This window comes from Saimiri boliviensis, chromosome 1 (assembly GCF_048565385.1).
Source record: "Saimiri boliviensis isolate mSaiBol1 chromosome 1, mSaiBol1.pri, whole genome shotgun sequence".
Taxonomy (NCBI): domain Eukaryota; kingdom Metazoa; phylum Chordata; class Mammalia; order Primates; family Cebidae; genus Saimiri; species Saimiri boliviensis.
Genome location: NC_133449.1, coordinates 232,660,904 through 232,683,508, shown reverse-complemented (window position 1 = coordinate 232,683,508; position 22,605 = coordinate 232,660,904). Strand labels below are relative to the sequence as shown.

The 22,605-nt window shown below is 39.6% G+C and overlaps 1 protein-coding gene across 1 annotated transcript in view; it reads left to right on the top strand.

Annotated features, from left to right (window-relative positions):
* Positions 1 to 22,605, top strand: part of IQGAP2 (IQ motif containing GTPase activating protein 2) — a 310,698-nt gene that overhangs the window by 150,496 nt on the left and 137,597 nt on the right. The window contains exons 3-5 of the mRNA XM_039477508.2: positions 6,490 to 6,646; positions 14,255 to 14,332; positions 19,468 to 19,544. Coding sequence (XP_039333442.2) covers positions 6,490 to 6,646; positions 14,255 to 14,332; positions 19,468 to 19,544 — 312 coding nt within the window. The remainder of the gene's footprint in view (positions 1 to 6,489; positions 6,647 to 14,254; positions 14,333 to 19,467; positions 19,545 to 22,605) is intronic.

Here is a 22,605-nt window from a genome sequence, read left to right as displayed (position 1 = left end):
TGGCCGGGCACAGTGACTCATGCCTGTAATCCCAGCACTTTCGGAGGTTGAGGCGGGCAGATCACGAGGTCAGGAGTTGAAGACTAGCCTAGCCAACATGGTGAAACCCCATCTCTACTAAAAATATAAAAATTAGCTGGGTGTGGTGGCACACGCCTTAGTCCCAGCTACTTAGGGGGCTGAGGCAGGAGAATTGCTTGAACCCAAGAGACGAAGTTTGCATTGAGCCGAGATCATGCTACTGCACTCCAGCATATCATGGCTTCTGCTTCATTGTGAGGGATTTCAATACCTTTAGGGCAGTGTTAAGTACCCAGTCTGACTGGTTATCCTGTCAGCAGAGTGTGTCACCTGTCACAGAAGAATAGTTTTGTTTGTTGATCATATATGGACTGATGATTGTTACAAGTTTCTGAGTCGTATCTTATTGGAAGGGGCTTTGAGAGCTCTAGGCCTGTGAGCTTTCTTGAGGAGGTGACTACATTTGAATAGGCTCTAAGCTTCCTGTATCCCACCTCTGCCCTGCTACAGCATCACAAGGGGAAACCTGGACCATTTACAGTGCCTGTTGCAAGGTAGGTGACAAAGAGGGAGTTCTGAGAGAGCAAATGAAGCCCCAGGAATCTCCTCAACCCTGGCAGTGAATATTCTATCCTCTGACTTTATACTGAAACAGTGACAACATCTGTGTCTCCAAGCAGTGGAACTCTGACCACTACTCTGGAAATAGTCCTGGAGTATTTTGTTACCACTTTTTTTTTTTTTTTTTTTCACACTAGGCCTAGACTGGAGGATTCCGTTTGGTGAGTTGTGAGAAGCTAAAAGTTAGAATTAGAGGAGCAGAGACCCCTGGCAACTTTATTGAGCTGTGTGGCCTTAGCCTTTTCTGAGCTTTGAAAAACCTCAGACATCATGTCAGAAAGTCAACAGAATCTCAAAAGAAAAAAAAAAACAAGAAAAAAAAAAGAAAAAAAAATTTTAAAAAGAAAAAATCAACAGTATCTGAGAAAAACAGGGGAAAATCATCAGCAAATAGTGATCCTGATAGCACCTCTTTCTTATGGGTGGTCATGAGAAGGTTCAATAGTAATCCCTATAAGGTATCAAGTCCAGATTCTGGCACAAAATAGTGCTCAATAAGTACTACTTGTCATTGATAATAACATCATCTTTTGGCTTTCAAGACAGAGAAAAAGAGGTATCTCCGACGATGCCTAATGTTAAAAAAAAAAAGGAACATTTTGTAACTTTTTGGCAATATCTTAAAAGATTTTATGATGTAACTGCAGTGCTTGGGAAACATTTTCTTAGGCTGTCAGAATCTTTCATAACCATATGTTGGGTACTTGCTTTGCGTAAACAGGTTTCTAGTCACAAAGGAATTATAAAAAGAAAGAAGAAATCGCCTTTGCCTTTGAGCAGTTCCTAGTGTTATAAGAATTAATTAATCATGGCCTATATTTTAAATAGGGTAGCTAAGTTTTTGCTATCAGTGTTTTTCGTTGGTTTTTTTGTTTTTTGTTTTAATTTTGTTTGTGTTTGTTTGTTTGTTTTTGATTTTTGGGGGGACAGAGTCTCACTCTGTTGCCCAGGCTGGAGTGCAGTGATGCAATCTCGGCTCACTGCAACCTCTGCCTCCTGGGTTCAAGCAATTCTTCTGCCTCAGCCTCCCAAGTAGCTGGGACTGCAGGCACCCATTACCATGCCTGACTAATTTTTGTCTTTAGTAGAGATGGGTTTTCGCCACGTTGGCCAGGCTGGTCTCGAACTCCTGACCTCAAGTGATCTGCCCACTTTGGCCTCCCAAAGTGCTGGGATTATAGGCATGAGACACCATCCCCAGTCTGGTATCAGTGTTTTAATCCAACTGCACGTATATTTTAATATAGACAAAAATAACTGTGCTTAGCTGTTTTTAGAAACAAGCTCAACTCTGAAATAATCATACTTCAGAGTTTTTATTTTTGCATCCTGCCCTTTGCTCCCAGTCATCAACTTATCTCCTCTACTCTTGCTACCAATTGTCTGTTTACCCCCAACCCTGCCCCTCACACATATACCCCAACTACCAGGTTGTTAGAAAGCATTCATATATTTTTGTGTAAGAAACAATTTCTTGCATTTTCTCAAGATAATTATTTGAAAATGTAATTATTTGTAAACAGATATGTTTTATTGTGAAATCACCTAGTACTCAAATTAGTTTATTTAGCTTAGAAACTTGGTCTAGAGCAGCGGCTCTTAACTTGGCCGCAGTTTTTTAAGGCAGCATTATTATTGATTTCTTCTTTTCAAAATTTAGCAAATCCATGGTATTCTTACTTCAGTTTATTTGATGTGAGGCTCAAATGATATGTGAATGATATGCATGATATGTGAAAAGGAAGTTAATCAACATCGCATCCTACCTGTTCCTTGTTCTTCCTGTTTCACAGCCCTATAGAATGTTAGAGCTGGCAAGGACTTTATCACCAACTTCTTCTAATTAACAACACCCCTCCTTTAGCGGAGGAGAGAAACTGTGGCTTGGAGAAGTGAGGGGATTTGCTTGCAGTCACACCACCACCATGTGGCTGAGTCCAGTGCAGAACCCTCCCTTCGCCTCAGTGCCTCTCCCTGGCTGATCATCTTTGTCTGTTTTTTGACTCCCTTTTCTGAGCTGTCACCAGGTCCTCTTACTGTTTCCTGGAAATGTCTCTTGGTTGTCTTCCTTCCCGTTTCTTCCTGGCTGATCTTGTCGCTCAACACCTCACAATGGGAAAGGTCTGAGAGAGGACTCGGTCTCTGAGACATCCATTATACCAGCTCAATTCTCTCTGATTACCACTGTCAGCACCTCACTCCTTTTCTGCCAGGCTGCCAGGAGCTCCCTGCTTCTCGTGGTTATGACTATCAACGCTTGTCCTCATGTGCTAGACCCTCCAGAGCCTGGCATCACCGGGAAGGCCCAGCTTCATGGCTGTATTCCTGTGAGCCCCAAAGCCCACTGTCTTCTCTGGGCTTTCTTCATGAGTCAGCCATGTTTCTTTTATGCCTTTAGTTTTTGTTCTCCCCAGCTTCCGGTTCTCTCCCTGCTTCTCCAGCTACAGCAGGTCCTCCAATCACATAATTTCACTGGATGTTGTCTCCTCATAATGTTGGTAAGGAAGAAGAGACCACTGTGGAGTTCCTGTGGTCTCCCCAGGTCTGTGTGGGTTTTCTCTGGGCACTCCTGTTGTCTTCCACACCCCAAAGACGCACATGTTAGGTTAACTGATGTGCCTCATTGGCCCACCTGAGTGAGTGTGGCGGGGGTGTGAGCGTGTCTTCCAGTGGCAATGCATCCTGTCCAGGGTTGGTGCCCCCCACCCACAAGCTGCTGGGATAGGCTCTCGCCACCCAAGTCCCTGAACTGGAATAAGAGAGGGAAGAATTATCTTACTTTTTTTTTTTCTGAGCTCCTTCATTATACCAAAAGTTTATGTTAATCTTTCTTAATTGTATGTATAGCTCACATTTGTTTCAGTGTTTAACATAGAAGAGTTTTGGTCTTCATTTAGAAGTTTGGTGGTATTTTTGTGACCAGAAATAGGCAATAGGAACTTAATTCTTTTTAGAGGCAGGGTCTTGCACTGTTGCCTGGGCTGGAATGCTGTGGCCTGATGACAGCTTATTGCAGCCTCAAACTCAAGCAGTCCTCCCACCCTACCCCCAGAGTAACTGGGACCACAGTTGCACCCCACCATTCCCAGCTCACTTTTTTTTTAAGAGAGCCAGGGTCTGGCCGGGCACGGTGGCTCATGCCTGTAATCCCCACACTTTGGGGGGCCAAGGCAGGTGGAGCACGCAGTCAAGAGATCAAGACCATCCTAGCCAACATGGTGAAACCCTGTCTCTACTAAAAATAAAATGCAAAAATTAGCTGGGCATGGTGGTGTGCACCTGTAGTCCCAGCTACTTGGGAAGCTAAGGCAACAGAATTGCTTGAACCTGGGAGGCGGAGGTTGCAGTGAGCCGAGACTGCACCACTGCACTCCAGCCTGGCCCAAGCCTGGTGACAGAGCAAGACTCTGTCTCAAAAACAAACAAACAAACAAAAAAAAAAAAAAACAAGAGAACCAGGATCTCACTGCTGCCTAGGCTGATTCAAACTCCTGGCCTGAAGCTGTCCTCCCACCTCACCCTCCCAAAGTTCTGGAATTACAGGCATGAGCCATAGTGCCCAGTGTAACTTGTTTATAGAAATTAGCCTATGGTAAAATTGATTTTGTTACACATTATTTTGCTTAAATTCATAGTTTCCAAGAAGGTGAGGACTTACTGTAGTCCGTTCTTCAAGGCCAAGTCCAGGTTCTACCTCCTTTTTAATGTGTTTCTCGATTGCTGCAGTGATCGCCCAGTGATTCCCCTTTATTCCCAGACATTTTCTGATTATATGCTACCAGCATTGCACATCATAGCCTCTCATATGGTTGTCTGGCTTTTCCTTGTAATTGTGTTGCCTTCTCAATTATATTTAATGCTCTTTGAAGACAAGGCTTATGTTTATATTTTTCTCATATACACTATTACCCTCCCATCCGTGTTTGAAGACTCTCAGTGAACGCCTGAAACTGAAGATAGCACCAAACCCTGAATATACTGTTTTTTCATATAGATACATACCTATGTGAAGGTTCAGTTTATAAACTAGGCACAGAAAGAGATTAACAATAGTAACGATAATAAAACAGAACAATTAAACCAATATACCATGATAAAATTTCTGTGAATGTGGACTCTCTCTGTCTCACAATACCTTGTGCCGCGCTTACCCATCTTGCGATGAGGAAGGGATGGGAGCGGGACAGCATGAGATTTCATCATATTACTCGACATGGCATGCACTTTAAAACTTATGAGTTGTATATTCCTGGAACTTATATTTAATATTTTCAGACTAGTTGACCTCAGGTAACTAAAACTGCAGAAAGTGAAACCTTGGATAAGGGGGTACTACTAGATTCCAGTCTTATAGTGCCTAATAAGTGATCTGTCATAACCACTTATTAGGGGCGTCTTGAACTTATAAAGTTGTTATTCAGAGCTACAGGCGGTTCAGACACATTATAGTGTTGGCGGCTTGGGTCAGGATCAGTTGTTAATATTGCAGCATGGTGCTCTGCTGTGTTCCAGGTGTTGGCAGGATCAGTGGCTATTGTGTTAATGATCCTCTAGGTAGACTGTCTGTATAGATATGGTGCTCATGCTGATAGTTTGATTTGTAGATCAGTAGCTGGGTGACAGGGAGGCCGGGGGCTCCCTGCTGAGAGCTGCACACAAGCCTCTTGGGTCTTCTAGTAGGTAGTAGTTACTCGAGAAAGGAGTATTCTCATAACTCTGGCAGATCCTCAGCACACCATTGTGAAATGTGCACTGGCCTGTCTCCTCTCCCAGTTTAAGTCCTTGAGCCAGTAATTGACCTTGGTGTTCTCTTTTCTACAATACTGGCACAACATCTTAGGTTTAATCTGATCTTTGTCTAAAATATTTTTTTCAGAACCCATTAGGTACTGTATCTTCCTAAAAAAGATAAGTGTGTTGTAATAAGTTCCTGGTGTTAGAACAAGAAGTGTGTATTATTTAAAGAAACTTTGTCTATTTCTGAATTCCAGTGCCTCTTTTCCATGCCTTCCTACCTTTCCTGGTAGTCATTCCTGGACTGAGGTAACTGCAGATTTTATAGTACTTTGGACTATGCACTCCTTGAGGCACAGCCCCTGTAAGAATTGCCTCTGCCAATGGCTCATAAACTTGGAGTTATTTTTTCTTTAATGTCAGCAGGACTACTTTCACCCATACAAAATGGTTTGGCCTTTTTCTCCTTTGGCACAGAGGAGACTTAGCAGAGCCTCAGATAAAGGTGCAGTTGATAAGCTCCGGCATGAGAGTGAGTTCACTGCCTCTGGGCTTTCATTCCCCCTGTTCGTCTCATATTCAAAATCCTCATTCTACCCAGAAAGTCTTCTCTTCCCACCAGTGACACCTAAAGATGTCTCCTTTGTAGGGACATGGATGAACCTGGAAACCATCATTCTCAGCAAACTGACACAAGAGCAGAAAATCAAACACCACATGTTCTCACTCATAGGCGGGTGTTGAACAATGAGAACACATGGACACAGGGAGGGGAGCGCTACACACTGGTGTCTGTTGGGGGGAAATGGGGGAGGGATGGGAGGTGGGGAGGTGGGGAGAGACAGCATGGGGAGAAATGCCAGATATAGGTGAAGGGGAGGAAGGCAGCAAATCACATTGCCATGTGTGCACCTATGCAACAATCTTGCATGTTCTTCACATGTACCCCAAAACCTAAAATGCAATAAAAATAAATAAATAAGTAAATAAATAAATAAAAAGTCTTGTTTCAGATCCTGCTTTGTCTCCAACACACACAGCGAAATACTGCATGCCTTCGTTTTCAGAAAGTTACCCAACTGGAGTCATTTTAATATTTTTTTAATCCTTTAGGTGGATGGAAGTTTGCTTAGTTGAAGAATTGCCACCAACCACTGAACTGGAAGAAGGACTCCGGAATGGAGTTTACCTTGCAAAATTAGCCAAGTTCTTTGCCCCAAAAATGGTATCAGAGAAAAAGATCTATGATGTGGAACAAACACGTTATAAGGTAACCAAGATCTAATTGCTTTTGGCTTCCAGCTAAAAGTGAAAGTTTGGTATTTCATGTCCTCTCCCTTCTTTTACTCTTAGTGTTTCTGTAAAGATTTTGGGGAGTGGGGGATGTCTTTGGAGCCTGTTAATATCATTCCTGAGGCAGCAGCAGTTTTACAAAGCGAAGTGTTTCTATTTCTATCTGAAGTTGAGAGACCTCTGATTTGTACAGCTTGCTAATGCCTTGCCCCACTTCTGTGAATGACTTCATGGAAGTCATATTTGACTTTATTAGTGCCAATAGAGGTAAAAGTGGGAGCACACTGCCACTCCATTTTTCACCACTGACACAGTTATTACTCCTATCTTGGATACCCAAACTTGTGGCCCTAGAGAGTTGGGGCCAATGTCATAAAAAAGTAGGAAGGTTGAATGATTAGCCAATAATTCTTTTCCATTTGATGTTTAAAACAAAATATGACTGACCACTTTGTGTACAACTAGTTTTAAGAACTGTTTCAGGGCTAATTTGGGAAGCATCAGAAAATAAAAAGCTATTTTAACCCTTTTAGAAACATCATAACAGCTGGGTGTGGTAGCTCTTGCCCATAATCCCAACACTTTGTGAGATCAAGGTAGGAGGACTGCTTGAGCCCAGGAGTTTAAGGCTGCAGTGTGCTGTGATCATATCACTGCCCTCCAGCCTGGATAACAGAGTGAGAACCTGTCTCTAAAATAATAATAATAGGAAGAAGAAGAAGTAAGATCAACAATAAAAACTGCACTGTTATTTAAATTTAGAAGAAGCAGGGAGAAGAAAACAAAAAAAAACACCAATTTTATAATAATAAAAATTCCAATCTTTTAGAGATACATATCAAAGTATTTACAGATAAAATGATACATCTAGGATTTGTTTCAAAATAATTGAAGGAAAGGTAGATGATAAAAAGCTGGCTGTGAGTTCATAACTTTTTTGAATGATGGGTACACAGGAGTTCATTATGCTATTCAGTGTAGTTTTTTTACATTTGAAGTTTTATATTCAAAAGGAAAAGGAAAAAGCAAACACCAAACTAAAAGGCTTCTCCATTAGTGATGCATCTTCAGAACAGAATGTTTAAATGTCAAGTGTTCTACGCTGCAATATGTGACCTATTGTCTGCTGCAGGTCAAGGTTTCTAAAGCTTCTTTGAAACTTTATCTTTTTTTTTTTTTTAATGCATTTAGTTCTCTATATCAATATTTTTTATCTGCAGATTTTCAAGTATTCTGAACAGTTATTTCTCTTACAGCTGCAGGGAATGTGTTGAGTAAGTTGGAAAAGGAGTGATTTCCCATTTATTGCATGATTCATAGTACCCTTCAGTTCTTTAAGCAAAATATATTCTTTAAATGTGTATATTAAACACGGACAGAATGTTTGAATTATCTTTAAGGCTAACAGTAGACAAGATCACTTGTCAAATTTATTTTGAGTCTGTTTTTCTAGCCTAGTCAAAAAGGTAACCAAACAAAAGTTTTTGCCTTGAATAATGTTATAAATAAAAATGTTCACATTTATTAAAGTAAATTTGAGTTCATGAAGTTTCACTCCAGAGTTCCAGCTCATGTCAACCTTCCACAGGACTTTAATAAAACAATAACTTAGCCAGCTAAAATTAAAGTTCAGAAAATTTTTTTGAGAAATATTTTTAGAAATTCAGAGAAGCCCAGAAAAAGACCATCTGTATCATCTCTCCACAAAATAAATATTTGTCCACATTGTAGACTACAGCTTGTCTTCTTTTCATTGCTTTTATTCTGGCTATAATCAAGATCTAGGTCTGTCAGTACCAACACTTATATAGATTTGATGATAGAGTTTGGGGTAGGCTCCAGCTCAACTGAAAGGGAATTACAGGTTTTCTTTTGGCTTTCATGGACTGTGAGAATCACGCTAGGAAGACAGCCTTCATGGAAGTGAGCCTAAGAGCAGTGTGTGGGCTAGTTCTTTTCACTTCCTGGAACATTGTATACCTTGAATATAGGAGCGTCCCTCCAGATCAGCTCTTGGCCCTCAAGGCAGTTGCCTCGCCACAACTTAAACAGGTACCTTCTTCTCCTGGAATCAGAGATCCTATTATTTAAATGAATAGCAACCTCTCTTTGGAATGGGAACAAGGGAAATAATATTTGCAATTTCCGGTTATGGAATAAAATACTTGGGGGGTTAGGCAAGTGATGACATCCCTAAGTGAAACATCACAAGAGGGATGCCACCCTTTCCCCCATCAGATCCCTGGAAGGCAAGGTAGCACAGAGGTGATGCTGGAAGACGGGCAGCAAGGAGGGAGTCATGGCAGGAGGGAGGCCGTGGCCCACTGTGGTGTGGGAACCCCTCTTTGCTGAGCTAAAAGAAAAAACATAAGACAAACGGGAAGGACCCCAGGTGGCGGGTGGTGGGGGGAGGGTCCTTTCTCCACTGCAGAAAAGAGGTTTGTTTTTTTTCTTTATTAGATCCCTGAAAGTACCTAGTGTTCCTGATGGAAACTTTCAGTGATTTGCCATATAATTATAAAATTTTATTTTAGGGCCTTTTCATTTCTCATACAAAAGATGAAAGGAGACAAATATTAGCAAACAGGTAACTCAACTTCCTGATATTGTGTTGTTCAGGACTGAAGCATGTCACATAGCCCTTTGCAAGGAGAGCTAAATCACAGGGCTAAGGCAAAGATGTTGGAGCACAAGGGAACGCTGACTAACCCAGCCCTAGCCCCTCGTGCCATCTGGAAACCATGAATTCAGTGAACTCAGGGTCTCGCTGCAGGGTCTGCCTAGACTGCAGCCATAAAATATGTTGGCCTTGGCACCAGCAGCTTCGATGAGCATCAGTTAGGTAGACAGGAGCTTTTGTGCGACCCCATTGTCTTTGTCTGCCAGCTTACGTACAACCCTGGTTCCTCATTAATTTCGGGTTGGAAAGATGTCCTGAGGAGTAGAGTTCAACTTTCCAGTTATGAGTATTTTTTCCACGGCCACCTCCGCCCTCCACACCGGGTCTGAGTTACATGCCCACGCCATGTGCACTGCAGCTCCTGACACAGTCCCTCTTGCACATGCCGAAGTATATTGTAAAGGAGGCAGGCACCATGTGTGCCTCTATGCCCCATCCCCAGGCAATGGTGCAGGGTCTGATCCATAGTAGGTGCTTGGGGAATAGCTGTTGGATAAAGGATTCCATTCCTTTTCTTGTCTTCTGTGCTTTATTCAGTACGTACTCAATACACTGAGTGTGACACCCTTCCTCTAAGAATGGTGCGCAAGCCTCCTGCTGAACCACCTAATGGGAGTATGTAAAAATTGGATTATTGGGTCCCACCCCATACTACTAAGTCAGGCAGAATCTCTTGACCCAGGAAGCAGTACTCTTAATAAATCATCTGCAGGTGATTCTTTACTTCTGTGCTGCTAAGATTTGAGTTAAGAACCACTGCTCTTTATAGGTGAATAAACATTAATATCACAAATCGCAATACAGTTGTAGAGAAGGAAGATAAAGGCGCACCACTACAGAAATACATATAGGGTGGAATTCATTCATCCATACAACACTTATCAAGACCCATCGCATGCCAGGCACTGTTTTAGGCACTAATGGCAGGATAGTGAGCCAAGCAGACATGGGCCTGGTTTCGTGGTGGCAGGGAGGCAGACTAAGTGAATTTATAGCTGTGAATTGTAAGTATCTAAAGGAAGACACAAAAGGCAGTGTTATGGGTAAATAGCAACAACCAGGAAATGGGCTTCTCTGAGGAAGAGTTTACTCTGAGGATGGAATCAAAATACTGTAGAATCAAAATACTTCAGAGTCTAGCTTCACCATTGAGTTTAGCTCTCTGAGCCTCAGTTTCCTCACCTGTGAAGTGGGAATACAGATTGAGTATCCTTAATCAAAAATCCTAGGTGCTGCGAAATTCAAAATTTTTTTAATACTGATGAGACACTCAAAGGATATGCTCCTTGGAGCATTATGGATTTCGGATTTTTGGATTAGGGATGCTCAGTGAGTAGGTCTGATGCAAATATTCCAGAATTTGTAAAAATCAGAAGCTTGAAACACTTCTGATGCCAAACGTTTCAGATAAGGGATCCTCAACCAAATAACAACAGTATCTGCCTTTGTAGAGATATAGCGAGGTGCAGAATGATCCGTGCAAGGCACCTGGCACGGTGCCTGATAGACAAGAGCATCTGGTGAATATTGGAGGGAGTGTTTGTTCTAAGGCACTTGAGCAGTAAAATGAACATAATATTTGGACTTGAAGTAAGGGGTTCTGCAAGGGAGTCTTAACCTTGAGCCTAACAAGTTAGGTCAACTCAATTGTCTTACTTGTGCCCTCAGTTTTCCCATCTGTAAAATAAGCAAATTTGAATAATGTTACTGGTTTCTAATTTGAATAATGTTACTGGTTTCTAAACTGCCTCATGGTTTTAAAATGTTCTGATTCCAATACACAGGATGTTAGCATCCAGTAAGGACCACGTAATTCCTTATCTATGCAATTTACACTAGATGAACCATGTTTGCTGGTGTAATAGCTCAGCAGTGGAATGCTTCCTGGTCCAATACCTGAAAGAAATTAGGAGTATGGACAACAGCAACCCTTGGCTAAATCTTAATGTAGACCTGTCACCTCATCTAATAGTAATATACAGGGCTGGAGCAGGAAGAAAACACTAGTTAAAAATGATTATAATGGACTGATATTATTTCAAGCCTATTTAGAAGACCGTTTTTATTCCAACTGAAGCACACTCAGTAGATTGGTAATGTTATTGCTGCAAGTCAGTTGCCAAAGTGTGCTCTTTAAATATGCAAACATGAATCATAGGGTTCTGAAGTCAACATTCACAGGTAGTTTAAAAGGATGAAGAATTTGAAATCTTGTCATTTCATTTGTTGCAGAAAGATAAGCAAGATAACCACCCTTTTCTTCAGTGCCTCTTAACGTGAAGCACTGAACTTTTTTCTAACTTTAAAGGTAAATGAAAGTTCCAAGCCTAATCTTGTAGTATAATAATTATTATAGCTAATAGTTACTGCATTCTTAGGTGTACTTTGCAACTAAACACCTTCCATATATTCTCAGTTTAATCTCTGCAACTCAGAGAAGCATTTTGTGACTCAGGAACCAAGGTTCGGAGAGATTTGTATCTTTCCTGAGATTACTTCACTTTAAAAACCCACTAAATACGTGGGAGTCTTTGTTACATGATTTGGGATTGTTGGAGCCCACCACTTTTGGACACCAGAAACCCATCGTGGTCAAACAAGATTAGATCGATTTAACTCATTGGGCAAGAAAAATTCATACCCGTATTGCCACAGGGAAGAGAAGTGAGTAGATTTGGGCTTGTGCTGGGTGATTCTAGTAGGAATTTAGGGAAGCAAGAACCTATTTTCTTTTGGGTGTTGTCAGGAGGTAGGATCAATTTGGTGTCTTGGTAATTTTTATCCGGGAGGTGGGAAGATTGAATAGGCACTTAGATTGTCATCAGTAAAGAAAGCAGAGTAGCTCATATTAGTTGGAAGAGGGGGACCTTATTTTGTGGCACAGAGGGTTCTCATCTCTGTCTTGGTTCAGACTTGATTGTGGATTGTTTCTGTCTTGTTCCTCCATGGTCACAAAGTGGCCATGTCTGAAGATTATTTGTATTAAGCAAATTTTTGCTGAGTAACACTCAAACAGTATGACCTGACCTGTCAACTCTCTGGGCTCTCTTTATTCCTTTCCCTCCTTCCCTTCCTTCAACTTTCCCTTCCTCTACCTATTTCATAACTAGTTAATTTTTGCCTTCCAAAGAATAATCAAACAATCTAGGTCCTGCATTCTTCTCTGGGAGAGTGATAGCATAGGGAAGGTTTTCAGATCCAGAGAGACGTAGTCTTGAATCCCAGTTCAGCCACTTCACAGCTACTTGACTTTAGGGAAATCACTTCATCTTTTTGACCTATCTTTCCACATCATTAAAAAATAGGTATTTATGGCTGGGTGAGGTGGCTCACGCCTGTAATCCCAGCTCTTTGGGAGGCTAAGGCAGGCGGATCACAAGGTCAGGAGTTTGAGACCAGTCTGGCCAGCATGGTGAAACCCTGTCTCTTCTAAAAATACAAAAAAAAAAAAAAATTAGAAAAAAATAATTCATGGTGGCGCATGCCTATAGTCCAAGCTACTCAGGAGGCTGAGGCAGGAGAATTGCTTGAACCCAGGAGACGGAGGTTGCAGTGAGCCAAGATAGCACCACTGCACTCCAGCCTGGGGGGCAGAGCAAGACTCTTGTCTTAAAAAAAAAAAAAAAAGAAAGAAATTTCTTTCATTGTATGAATGCACCAGAGTTTGATCTTATTTACCCGCTAAAGGACATTTCCGTTATTCACAGTTCTGGTCTATTAAAATAAAGCTGTTATGAACACTGAACACTGGAAAAAAATAGGAATGATAATTACCTTTCAGGCTATTTTGAAAATTAGGGATAATTTACGTAAAGCGATTAGAACACATGGTTCAATCACGAATAGTGGCTATCATTAAAAAGGCAAAAACATTTGTCAAATGTTAATTTGCTTATAATTTATAATTTCTAAAAGCCATGAAAATACTTTTTATATAACAAACTTCTAGATGTAGAAGGTAACAGAAGGTGGGAAGAGCCAAACTTTCTGAAATGTGATTACTACTGAATGTTACTTATATGGTGAAACTTGCTATAGTTATTGTTTTGTACATTTGTTTAAAATTACAATGAACAGATAACATTGTGCTATGCATTTAATAAGTGAAAATCACAGGATCATTTTGAATTTCTTAATGGTTCATTCCTGATAAATTTTTATGTGATACAGGCAAGAATGCTATACTTACAGCTTACAGACTGTGCAGAAGAAATGACCTTCTGATAATGACTAAAAAAGAAATGGAAGATATACAAAAACTATTTTTATTGTAGGGACAGAAAAAGATATTGTTAAATATTTCTGGTGAAGGTTTGCTTCTTATACAAGGCTAAGATCAGAGTTAAAGTAGAAGAATCAATAATAAAATTAGCTCTGAATTATAGAATGTTTTTGTTTTTGTTTTTGTTTTCATGTTTGTATTTTGGCTACATTTATTCCAGGTTTTCTGCAGAAATATTACGTTCATGATTAAAACAACAAAAAAAAATGTAATCTTCTAAAACTCCTGCTTTTTTCTGAAGTTGCTAGGCCTCTCAGCCATGGTTGCCAAAATCTAGACGAAATGCATGTGTGTGTATGTGTCTACACATCCATGCCTGTGTACATGTGTCTCATAAAACATCCTTCAGCATTGCTAGACATTAAATGGTCTTGGAGATTCTAGTTCAGAATTTACCTCAAATGTATGAATTATGGAAATTCATGATTCATGACAGATGGTTGGGATGTTGCCAAGATACAGTCTAGTCTCCTTTAGCATGTCTCTGCTTGTGTGAACATTAATAACTCTGTTCCAAAAGAAGTACAATTGAAAAGCATCCTGTACATGTAAAAAGTTACTAAAAATGACTCACTTTTTGTGTGGTTCCTTCTCTCCTTTTTTCCCTCCTATCCTCATATTAGAAGTCCGGCCTTCATTTTCGACACACAGATAATACCGTCCAGTGGTTAAGAGCAATGGAGTCTATCGGTCTACCCAAGGTAAGCCTTCACACACTGGAACCTGAACTGGAAGGGCGAAGGGGTAGTGCACAAACAGCTCTTTATAAGCAATGACTTTGGAGACTGGGTTATGTTAAATGTAGAAATGAGAAATGTGAGTACTAAAAAGTATAGAAAGACCTATCCTAAGTAACATATGGCAAGAACTCAGACTGAGGGGTGTGCACAGATTGAGAGCAGCCAAGTAAAAGTGTGTACAAAATAAAGGCAGAACAAGCTATAGCTGGTAGGTAGTTGATCTGTCTAAAACAGCCAACTCCCTTTCTTGTGTTGCTATTTGCACATAAAGATTCTAAGTCTCAGCCAGGTGTGGTGACTTATGCCTGTAATCCTAGCATACTTTGGGAGGCTAAGGTGAGAGAATCACTTGAGGCCAGGAGTTTGAGACCAACCTGGGCAACATGACAAGACCCTGTCTCTATTTAAAATAAAACAAACCTCATTGTATCATTATCTATTTTATTACTATAAGTTATTGTAAATTTATTTTTTGTAAATTATTGTTTACAAAATTTTGTTTCAAGACAGAGTCTTGCTCTGTCACCCAGTCTGGAGTGCAGTGGCTGGATCTCAGCTCACTACCACTTCCACCTCCCATGTTAAGTGATTCTCCCACCTCAGCCTCCTGAGTAATTGGGACCACAGACAAGTAGCTGCCACCATGCCGAGCTAATCTTTGTATTTATTTTTGTAGAAACAGAGTTTTGCCATGTCGGCCAGGCTGGTCTCAGACTCCTGAGCTCAAGCGATCTGTCTTCCATGACATCCCAAAAACGCTGGGATTATAGGGATGAGCTACCACATTTGGCCTATAAATTATTATTATAACACATAATATCACTTGTAAAGGCTAGGGGGTTATAGCTCTTACTCTGAAAATAGACCTCCTAAATATAATTTACTCAGCAAACATTCAGTGCTTGTTAAATTCAAAGAGCAGGCATCCTAAAGTCTGTGAGAGAATTAGGCAAGTGGAGGAAATGAGGAAATAATTGCATTTGACAAAAATTGTAGAACTATTTTTTAAACTTGTTATTTTGAAATAATTATAGAATCACAGGAAGCTGTAAAAATAGTCTTTCTATGTGTATCCTTCATTCAGCTTTCCCCTAGTGGTGACATCTAACTGCAGTACATATTAAATTGACATCAGTATATTAATGTAAATGAGACTACAGACTTTCTTCTGTTTTCACCATTTCACATGCATTTGTATGGATATGCATGTGTGTGCATGTATGCATGATTCTATGCAGTTTTATCCCATTAATAGATTTGTGTAACTACTACCACAGTCAAGACACAGGCATACAAAAGAGTGGTCCTTCTGATTGCATCCCTCCCCAGCCCTGTTCCCTGGCAACCACTAATATGTTCTCCATCTCTGTAGTTTTGGCATTTTAAGCACAGTATATAAATGTAATCATATAGCAGGTAACCTTTGAGTCACATTCTTTTTGCTCTGCATGTGGTCCTTGAGACCCATTAGGGTCAATAGCTTGCTCCTATGTGTTGCTTAGCATATATAGCTTTTTTTTTTTTTTTTTTTTGAGGTAGAGTCTCACTCTGCCACCCATGCTGGAGTGCGGTGGCACAGTCTCAGCTTACTGCAACCTCCACCTCTCAGGTTCAAGTGATTCTCCTGCCTCAGCCTCCCAAGTAGGTGGGTTTACAGGTGTGCACCACCACACCTGGCTATTTTTTGTATTTTTGTTAGAGACGGGTTTTTTCCATGTTGGCCAAGCTGGTCTCAAACTCCTGACTTCAGGTGATCTGCCTGCCTCGGCCTCCCAAAGTATTGGGATTACAGGCATGAGCCTCCATACCTGGCCTATACAGCTATTTCTTAAAAATTATTTAGGAGAGGTCTCGCTGGAGGTCAAGAGGATAAGCTACTGAGTTATGAAGACCTGTGTTGTGCCAGGTTTGCAATGAAAAACATCCACCACCACAGAAACAGAAGATTCCTTAAATGTAATTTATGAATGCCTATTTTTAATATAATTGTGCCCATATCTGTTTTAGCTCAATCTCATTTTATCTTGAAATGATCAATATATAAATTTTGTTCTGCCATTTTTAATCAAACTATTTTCTCTTCTTCTAAAATGCCCAGAACGTTAGATGCTGTTTCCTTCTAGGAACTAGCTGTAATATATAATTCATATTTCTGGATTGTGATTTAGCAAGTATTAACTAGAGAATGGGTGGCAAACAGAATAATTAAAAAAAGAATGTAAACAGAATTGTTGTGTGTAAGGCAGCATCGAATTTGGATAATTAGATTTGATCGATTTGACGTAAACCTTTTCAAGTTGTGTTTATTTAGGGTCAAACAAGTGGTGGTATATAGCAGATTCTATTTTAACATTGGTTTTTATTATGAAGTCATTGATACATTGCATTGCAGGGGGCGAGAAACTGTGTACTGAATTGACTTTGATGTATTATATTTAACTGACATTCCTTCATTTATCAATATTAAGTGCCTACTCTGTGCTCAGTATCATGCTAGGTGCTGCAAATATAATGCTGAATAAAACGTTCTGGTGAACTATAAATTGATCTCATCTCCTTCCTAAAGGAAGACATTTATAATGGCTTTCCAGGAGAAATATAACAGGTTTTTGCTTAAAGAAAAGGGAAGAGACAGTTGTAGTTGTTCTCTCCTTACATAGAGAACTTTAAACCTGGTAATACTCTTTCTTTTGTTGTTTTTTGAGATGGAGTCTCACTCTGTCACCCAGGCTGGACTGCAGTGGTGCCATCTCAGCTCACTGCAATCTTGCCTCCTGAGTTCAAGTAATTCTCCTGCTTCAGTCTCCCAAGTAGCTGGGACTACAAGCGTGCTCCACCACGCCCAGCTATTTTTTTTTTTTTTTCAATTTTTGGTAGAGATGGAGTTTTACCATGTTGGTCAGGCTGGTCTTGAACTCCTGAACCTTAGGTGATCCGCCTGCCTGTGCCTTCCAAAGCGCCACTACACCCAGCTAATACTCTTCTGAATTTGGTGATCCTCTTCTCATTGGCACTTCAGTAGCAAATGTGTTCAAAGAAAGTTAGAAAGGCTTTTTAAACTTCCTAGGCTACTGCCATTTCTGTAAGTATTTAGTGATTAGCTCAAGAAATTTTGTTTCTTTCTTTTCTCAGCTCTTCTCAATGACCAATAGAAAATTGCACTTGAGTATCAAGTACTACCATATGATACATGATTTTAGTTTTTGAATTCATTTTTATAAAATATTTACTTAAAGCAAATAATGTCTAAATGATTATCTTAATTTTAAAAGCCTCAAGTTTAATTATTTTTTGTGTGTACTTAGAAACAGAGAAGTTTTGTGCCTCACTCTGAAATCTGTTTCTTCTGTTGATTCATTCGTTTGTTTATTTGTTTGTTTGTTTGTTTGTTTTGAGACGGAGTTTGCTCTTGTCACCCAGGTTGGAGTGCAGTGGCGCATGCTTGGCTTACTACGACCTCCACCTTCCAGGTTCAAGCAATTCTCCTGTCTCAGCCTCCCAAGTAGCTGGGATTACAGGCATGCACCACCACACCTGGCTAATTTTGTAGAGATGAGGTTTTATATGTTGGCAAGGCTGGTTTTGAACTCCTGACCTCAGGTGACCCACCCCACTCAGCCTCCCAAAGTGCTGGGATTACAGGCATGAGCCACTTCAACTGGCCTGAAAGCTGTTTCTTATCAGGCTGTTATTTTCAAGTTTAAGAAAAAGACTATGAAATAATACGTACAATAAACCCCTGTGACACACGTTAGCTGTGTAACAAACCTTCATATCCACCCCAAACTTAAAATAAAAAGTTTTTAAAAGGAAAAGAATGTCAAAGTGTGTTGAAAACCTTGATGTTCAGACCTTTCAGTTTAGTAATTTCATATTTAGATGACTATCCAAAATTATCTGATGCTCAGAAAATGCAGAAATAGGCCGGGTGCAGTGGCTCACGCCTGTAATCCCAGCATTTTGGGAGGCTGAGGCAGGCAGATCACCTGAGGTCAGGAATTTGAGACTGGCCTGACCAATATGGAGAAACCCCATCACTACTACTAAAAATACAAAATTAGCCGGGCGTGGTGGCACCTGCCTGTAATCCCACCTACTCAGGAGGCTGAGGCAGGAGAATTCCTTGAAACCAGGAGGTAGAGGTTGCGGTTAGCTGAGATTGCACCATTGCACTCCAGCCTGGGCAATGAGAACAAAACTCCATGTCAAAAAAAAAAAAAAAAAGAAAGAAGAAAATGCAGAAATAGTCATTGAAGTAGCTTAAAATAGGGAAAAAATTAGAAGCAAAACAAACCATCTTCAACCATGGGGAACTGGCTAAGCTATGGTTCAAAAATATAAAAGAATCATATAGATCTATTAAAAATCTTACAGAATAATGATAGGGATGGGAAATACTTGTGTTCTATTAAGTGTTTTAAACAGGTTTACACTAAGTACAATTTTGTTTCCACATGCACACATATCTATAAACCTAAAAAATCAGAGACATATAGAAAAAAAGACCAGAAGAAAAATAGGGACAAAATTGCTAACAGTGGCAATCTGGGAGGTAGGGTCATAGGTGTTTTTCCTTTATACCTTATATACTTTCCAGATTTTATTTGGTGAAAATGTATTACTTTAAGCAGACTTTTTAAAATTGTGTTTGTATTATATATGCATGTATACATGTGTACAGAACATATATGCCAGGTTTTTAACAATGAAATAAAGTAGTTATTAAAAGGACACCCTTCTCAGGCCCATGGGACCTCTGGGAAGTCACAGGAATTTGAAGGTTGCAGGAAGCAGAGCCCACGTGTGCTCATGCCCTGTGAAAGGAAATACTGCCTCCAGCACTGTGGACACAGCCTTCTTGGAGTAGCTGGCTGGAGCCCCCACCATCCCTTTGTAGACCACTAAGAGGCGTGCTGTCGGGCAGGGGTCCAGATACAGTGATTGGCCTATCTCCACTGCAGGATGAAGCAGTGCCAGAGAGGTTCCTCCATATTTACATAATTGTAGGATAGCAAGGACAATCAAAATAGGATCATTTCGGGGAGTTAAAATGAAGCAAAACATATAATAAAAGTATTGTTTATTTTGTTTTCCAGATATTTTATCCAGAAACAACAGATGTCTATGATCGGAAAAACATACCAAGAATGATATATTGCATTCACGCACTGAGGTAGGGGAAAAATGCAGCTAAGAAACATTCTAGGAAGTAGATTTAAATAAAACTAAAATTTCAATTTTAAAAGAGATTTTAAGTTACTTTAATAGTTTGAAGAACTTTTTATTAGATTCCACTGTTTTGGATTTGCTGGTACAAAATTAAAATAATGGTCACATATAAACAATCCTTAAACTTGAAAAATGTTTTTCTGATTTTTAAAAATCTAACTCAAAATAGAAAACCAGAAAATGAATGAAAACCATTAAGTATAATAAAGAGAGAATTGAAGTTGAAACTTTTAGATATCCAATTATAATGTACTACTATATCCTTGAATTATGACCTGGTTTACAAATATAATGCAAATATATCAAATGAGCAGCTTTTATAGTCATAATATTGGTTTAATACAGTTAAAATTATAATTTAATTTAAATCTTATCATGGATTAAGAGAATATAATGGTAAGAATGGTTTCTTTTGACCTTCTTTTCAACAGAATTTGTACCCTAAGGATAAAGAAGAAACATAATAGTTGGTATAAATGAGTCAAATCAAGACACATTCATTATTTTAAAGCAGTTGTTTGACAACTTAATTTTTGAAAAATGCTGAAATTCTGCTGGTTCACAGATTGCATTTTATCTTTTTAGGCTGGGAGAAATGTGATTTCTAGAAGGTAACAAAGATTATTCTAAAAATCCAGTTTGTGGCTGCTGTCTTGCGTGCACACAGATAATGGTTTTGGAAGCCTTCATGTCTGATTAAATTTGAAATTTCTTTTAGAACATCTGCCTTGTGTTTTTATCACTAGAAGTCATTCTCCTGGCAGAGTACTCTGCCTAGAGGTTTATGTCGACTTCTTCCTGGCTCTTTTCCTCTCTAAAGGAAAATGTTTCTACAATAATTCATGGTGGTGTTGGCTTTCCAGAGAAGAAATTTGATTATGTCATATAACTTGACGTTACCCCCCAGTCAGTACGTATGGGATTGCTTTGGAAGATGACAGTTGCTAGAAATACAGACCAAGTATAGGTGCCTTTGCTATGGTTTTTTTATTCTAACAACTTAGAACAACTGGTTAAAGAAAGAAAAACAACAATAAAAACAAACCTACTTCTATGCTGTCTCCTCATATGTAGCTAGAGTATAATTATGCCACAGGTTTTCTAAAAGCTGCATGTGTAAAAGTGCTTATGTTGAGGAATATTTTCAACTTGTATTGCCCAATATTCTTTATTAAATATTTTTCAGATCTTAGAATGATGACTTAACACTGTAGTTAGTACTAGGTCTGTAACCTGCTGAGCCAGCCACCACTGGTCAATGTCATTGCTATGTGTGTGCGTCATAGTGCTCATCTCTAGTTCTGTCACATGCTTATGCACTGTCTTGTGTAAGTTTCAGTTGATTTTCTGAGTGGACACCTTGGACATTCATGTTAAGCAGGTTTAAACAAATGGTATGCCAAGTTCCTTACTTGTGATATCACAGTTCTTCTAAAGGAGTTATATAGAACTTCACTTAGGCTTACGAATGTGTATTCGCCATGGTTTTAACAATGGCTTGAATAGCTTAGTAAACAAAGAAAAAACAACTTTTTGTTTATCATTGCCAATCGTATACAAATATTGATGTGATATTTTCCAGGACTGTGTTTTTCAGTTACTCATCATAAACATCTCCATTACTTTTACTCATCCTGGAGGGGATTCCTGTTGGGTCATGTCATTCACCAGACCTGATCTTAAGGAGGATATTTTATCTTCAAAAGCAATATTTATTTAGTAAATAACCATTGTCCTCATTTTTGTTTGTTCTGAATTATTGTATAGCTGCCTATCACTGTGGAGTCAGGAAGTCCCAAGTGTATCTGAAGCTTTTTCCACCAAACTTGTTCCTGCTGTGGTTTAAAATGTAGCCGGTCACTCAAAGGAGGCTGATATTCTGTTCTTTTGTACAACACACATTTGGAAGCTGAGGAGCAATCCTCTGATAAATACAATGGATTTAATAAATACTCTTGCTGCACAGTTAGAAGTGATTTTACATCCTGGCTGCAAATACAGCACTGCTGCTGTATTTGAGAGTTGTTATTACTTGGTAATTAGGCAGGTTAGAGATTCTGATTATATAGCTCAGAAGCCAGCAGGGAAGTTTCCTCTAGGAAGTTAAGCTTGCTAGGCGCTGCCTTCTTCCTGCCCCAGCCTGTGGGCCTGACTTGATGCACAAAGTTAGTTTTTAGCCCTGACCAAACTTGTCTCCTCTTCCCTGTCATCTTTATTTGGGCTTAATACCCTAAGACCTCTTGGGTACTTGCCTTTGTTTCCTGTTTGCGTCTGTTTCCCTTTTCCTGCCTGCCCCTCACCTTTTCGTTTTATTTCGGATCCCAGTCTCATGTCCTACACTCACCAATCCCTGTCTCCGTTTAGATTGGCGTTCTTAAGCCAGACTCCATGAACATTGCCACAGCAGCACCGGAGGAAATTCTCAAACTTCACCTAATGTAGACAAACTCACCTTAGCGGTGATGGCATCATTCTTTTTTTAAAGAAATGCATGTCTTTTTCTCTCTTTTTTTTTTTCCAAAAAACAAAAGTTATGCTCATTGTGGTTAGGAAAATTCAAGAAGAATATTAAAGAAAAAGCTAAACTACCCACTATCTCAACATCAAGTGAAAACTATTAACTATTTTGATATCTTTGGACTTAAAGCGCATACTGCATATGGCGTGTTTGCCTTTTGTGTCTTCTTTTGGAATGGTTGAAAGCCTCTGCAAGGAAAAGGAACCAGTCCAGAGTGATAGCCTTGCTAACTAGTTACTATACTAATTTTTTAAAAATCTCTGGAGGCCTTTTATGCATGGGTAAGAACACTTTTTTGGCATGCTCTTTAGTGCCCACCTTATTAAAGATTTATGATAAATGACGTTAAACCTCTGTTATTTGTTTGAACGGCCATAAAAGTGAATTCCTTGAAAGAATTGAAATAATTTAGTCAAACTAATATTTTGAGTACTCAGATGCCTTAAAGAGCAGGTGAAATGCCCAGGTACATTATTAGAAATTTACT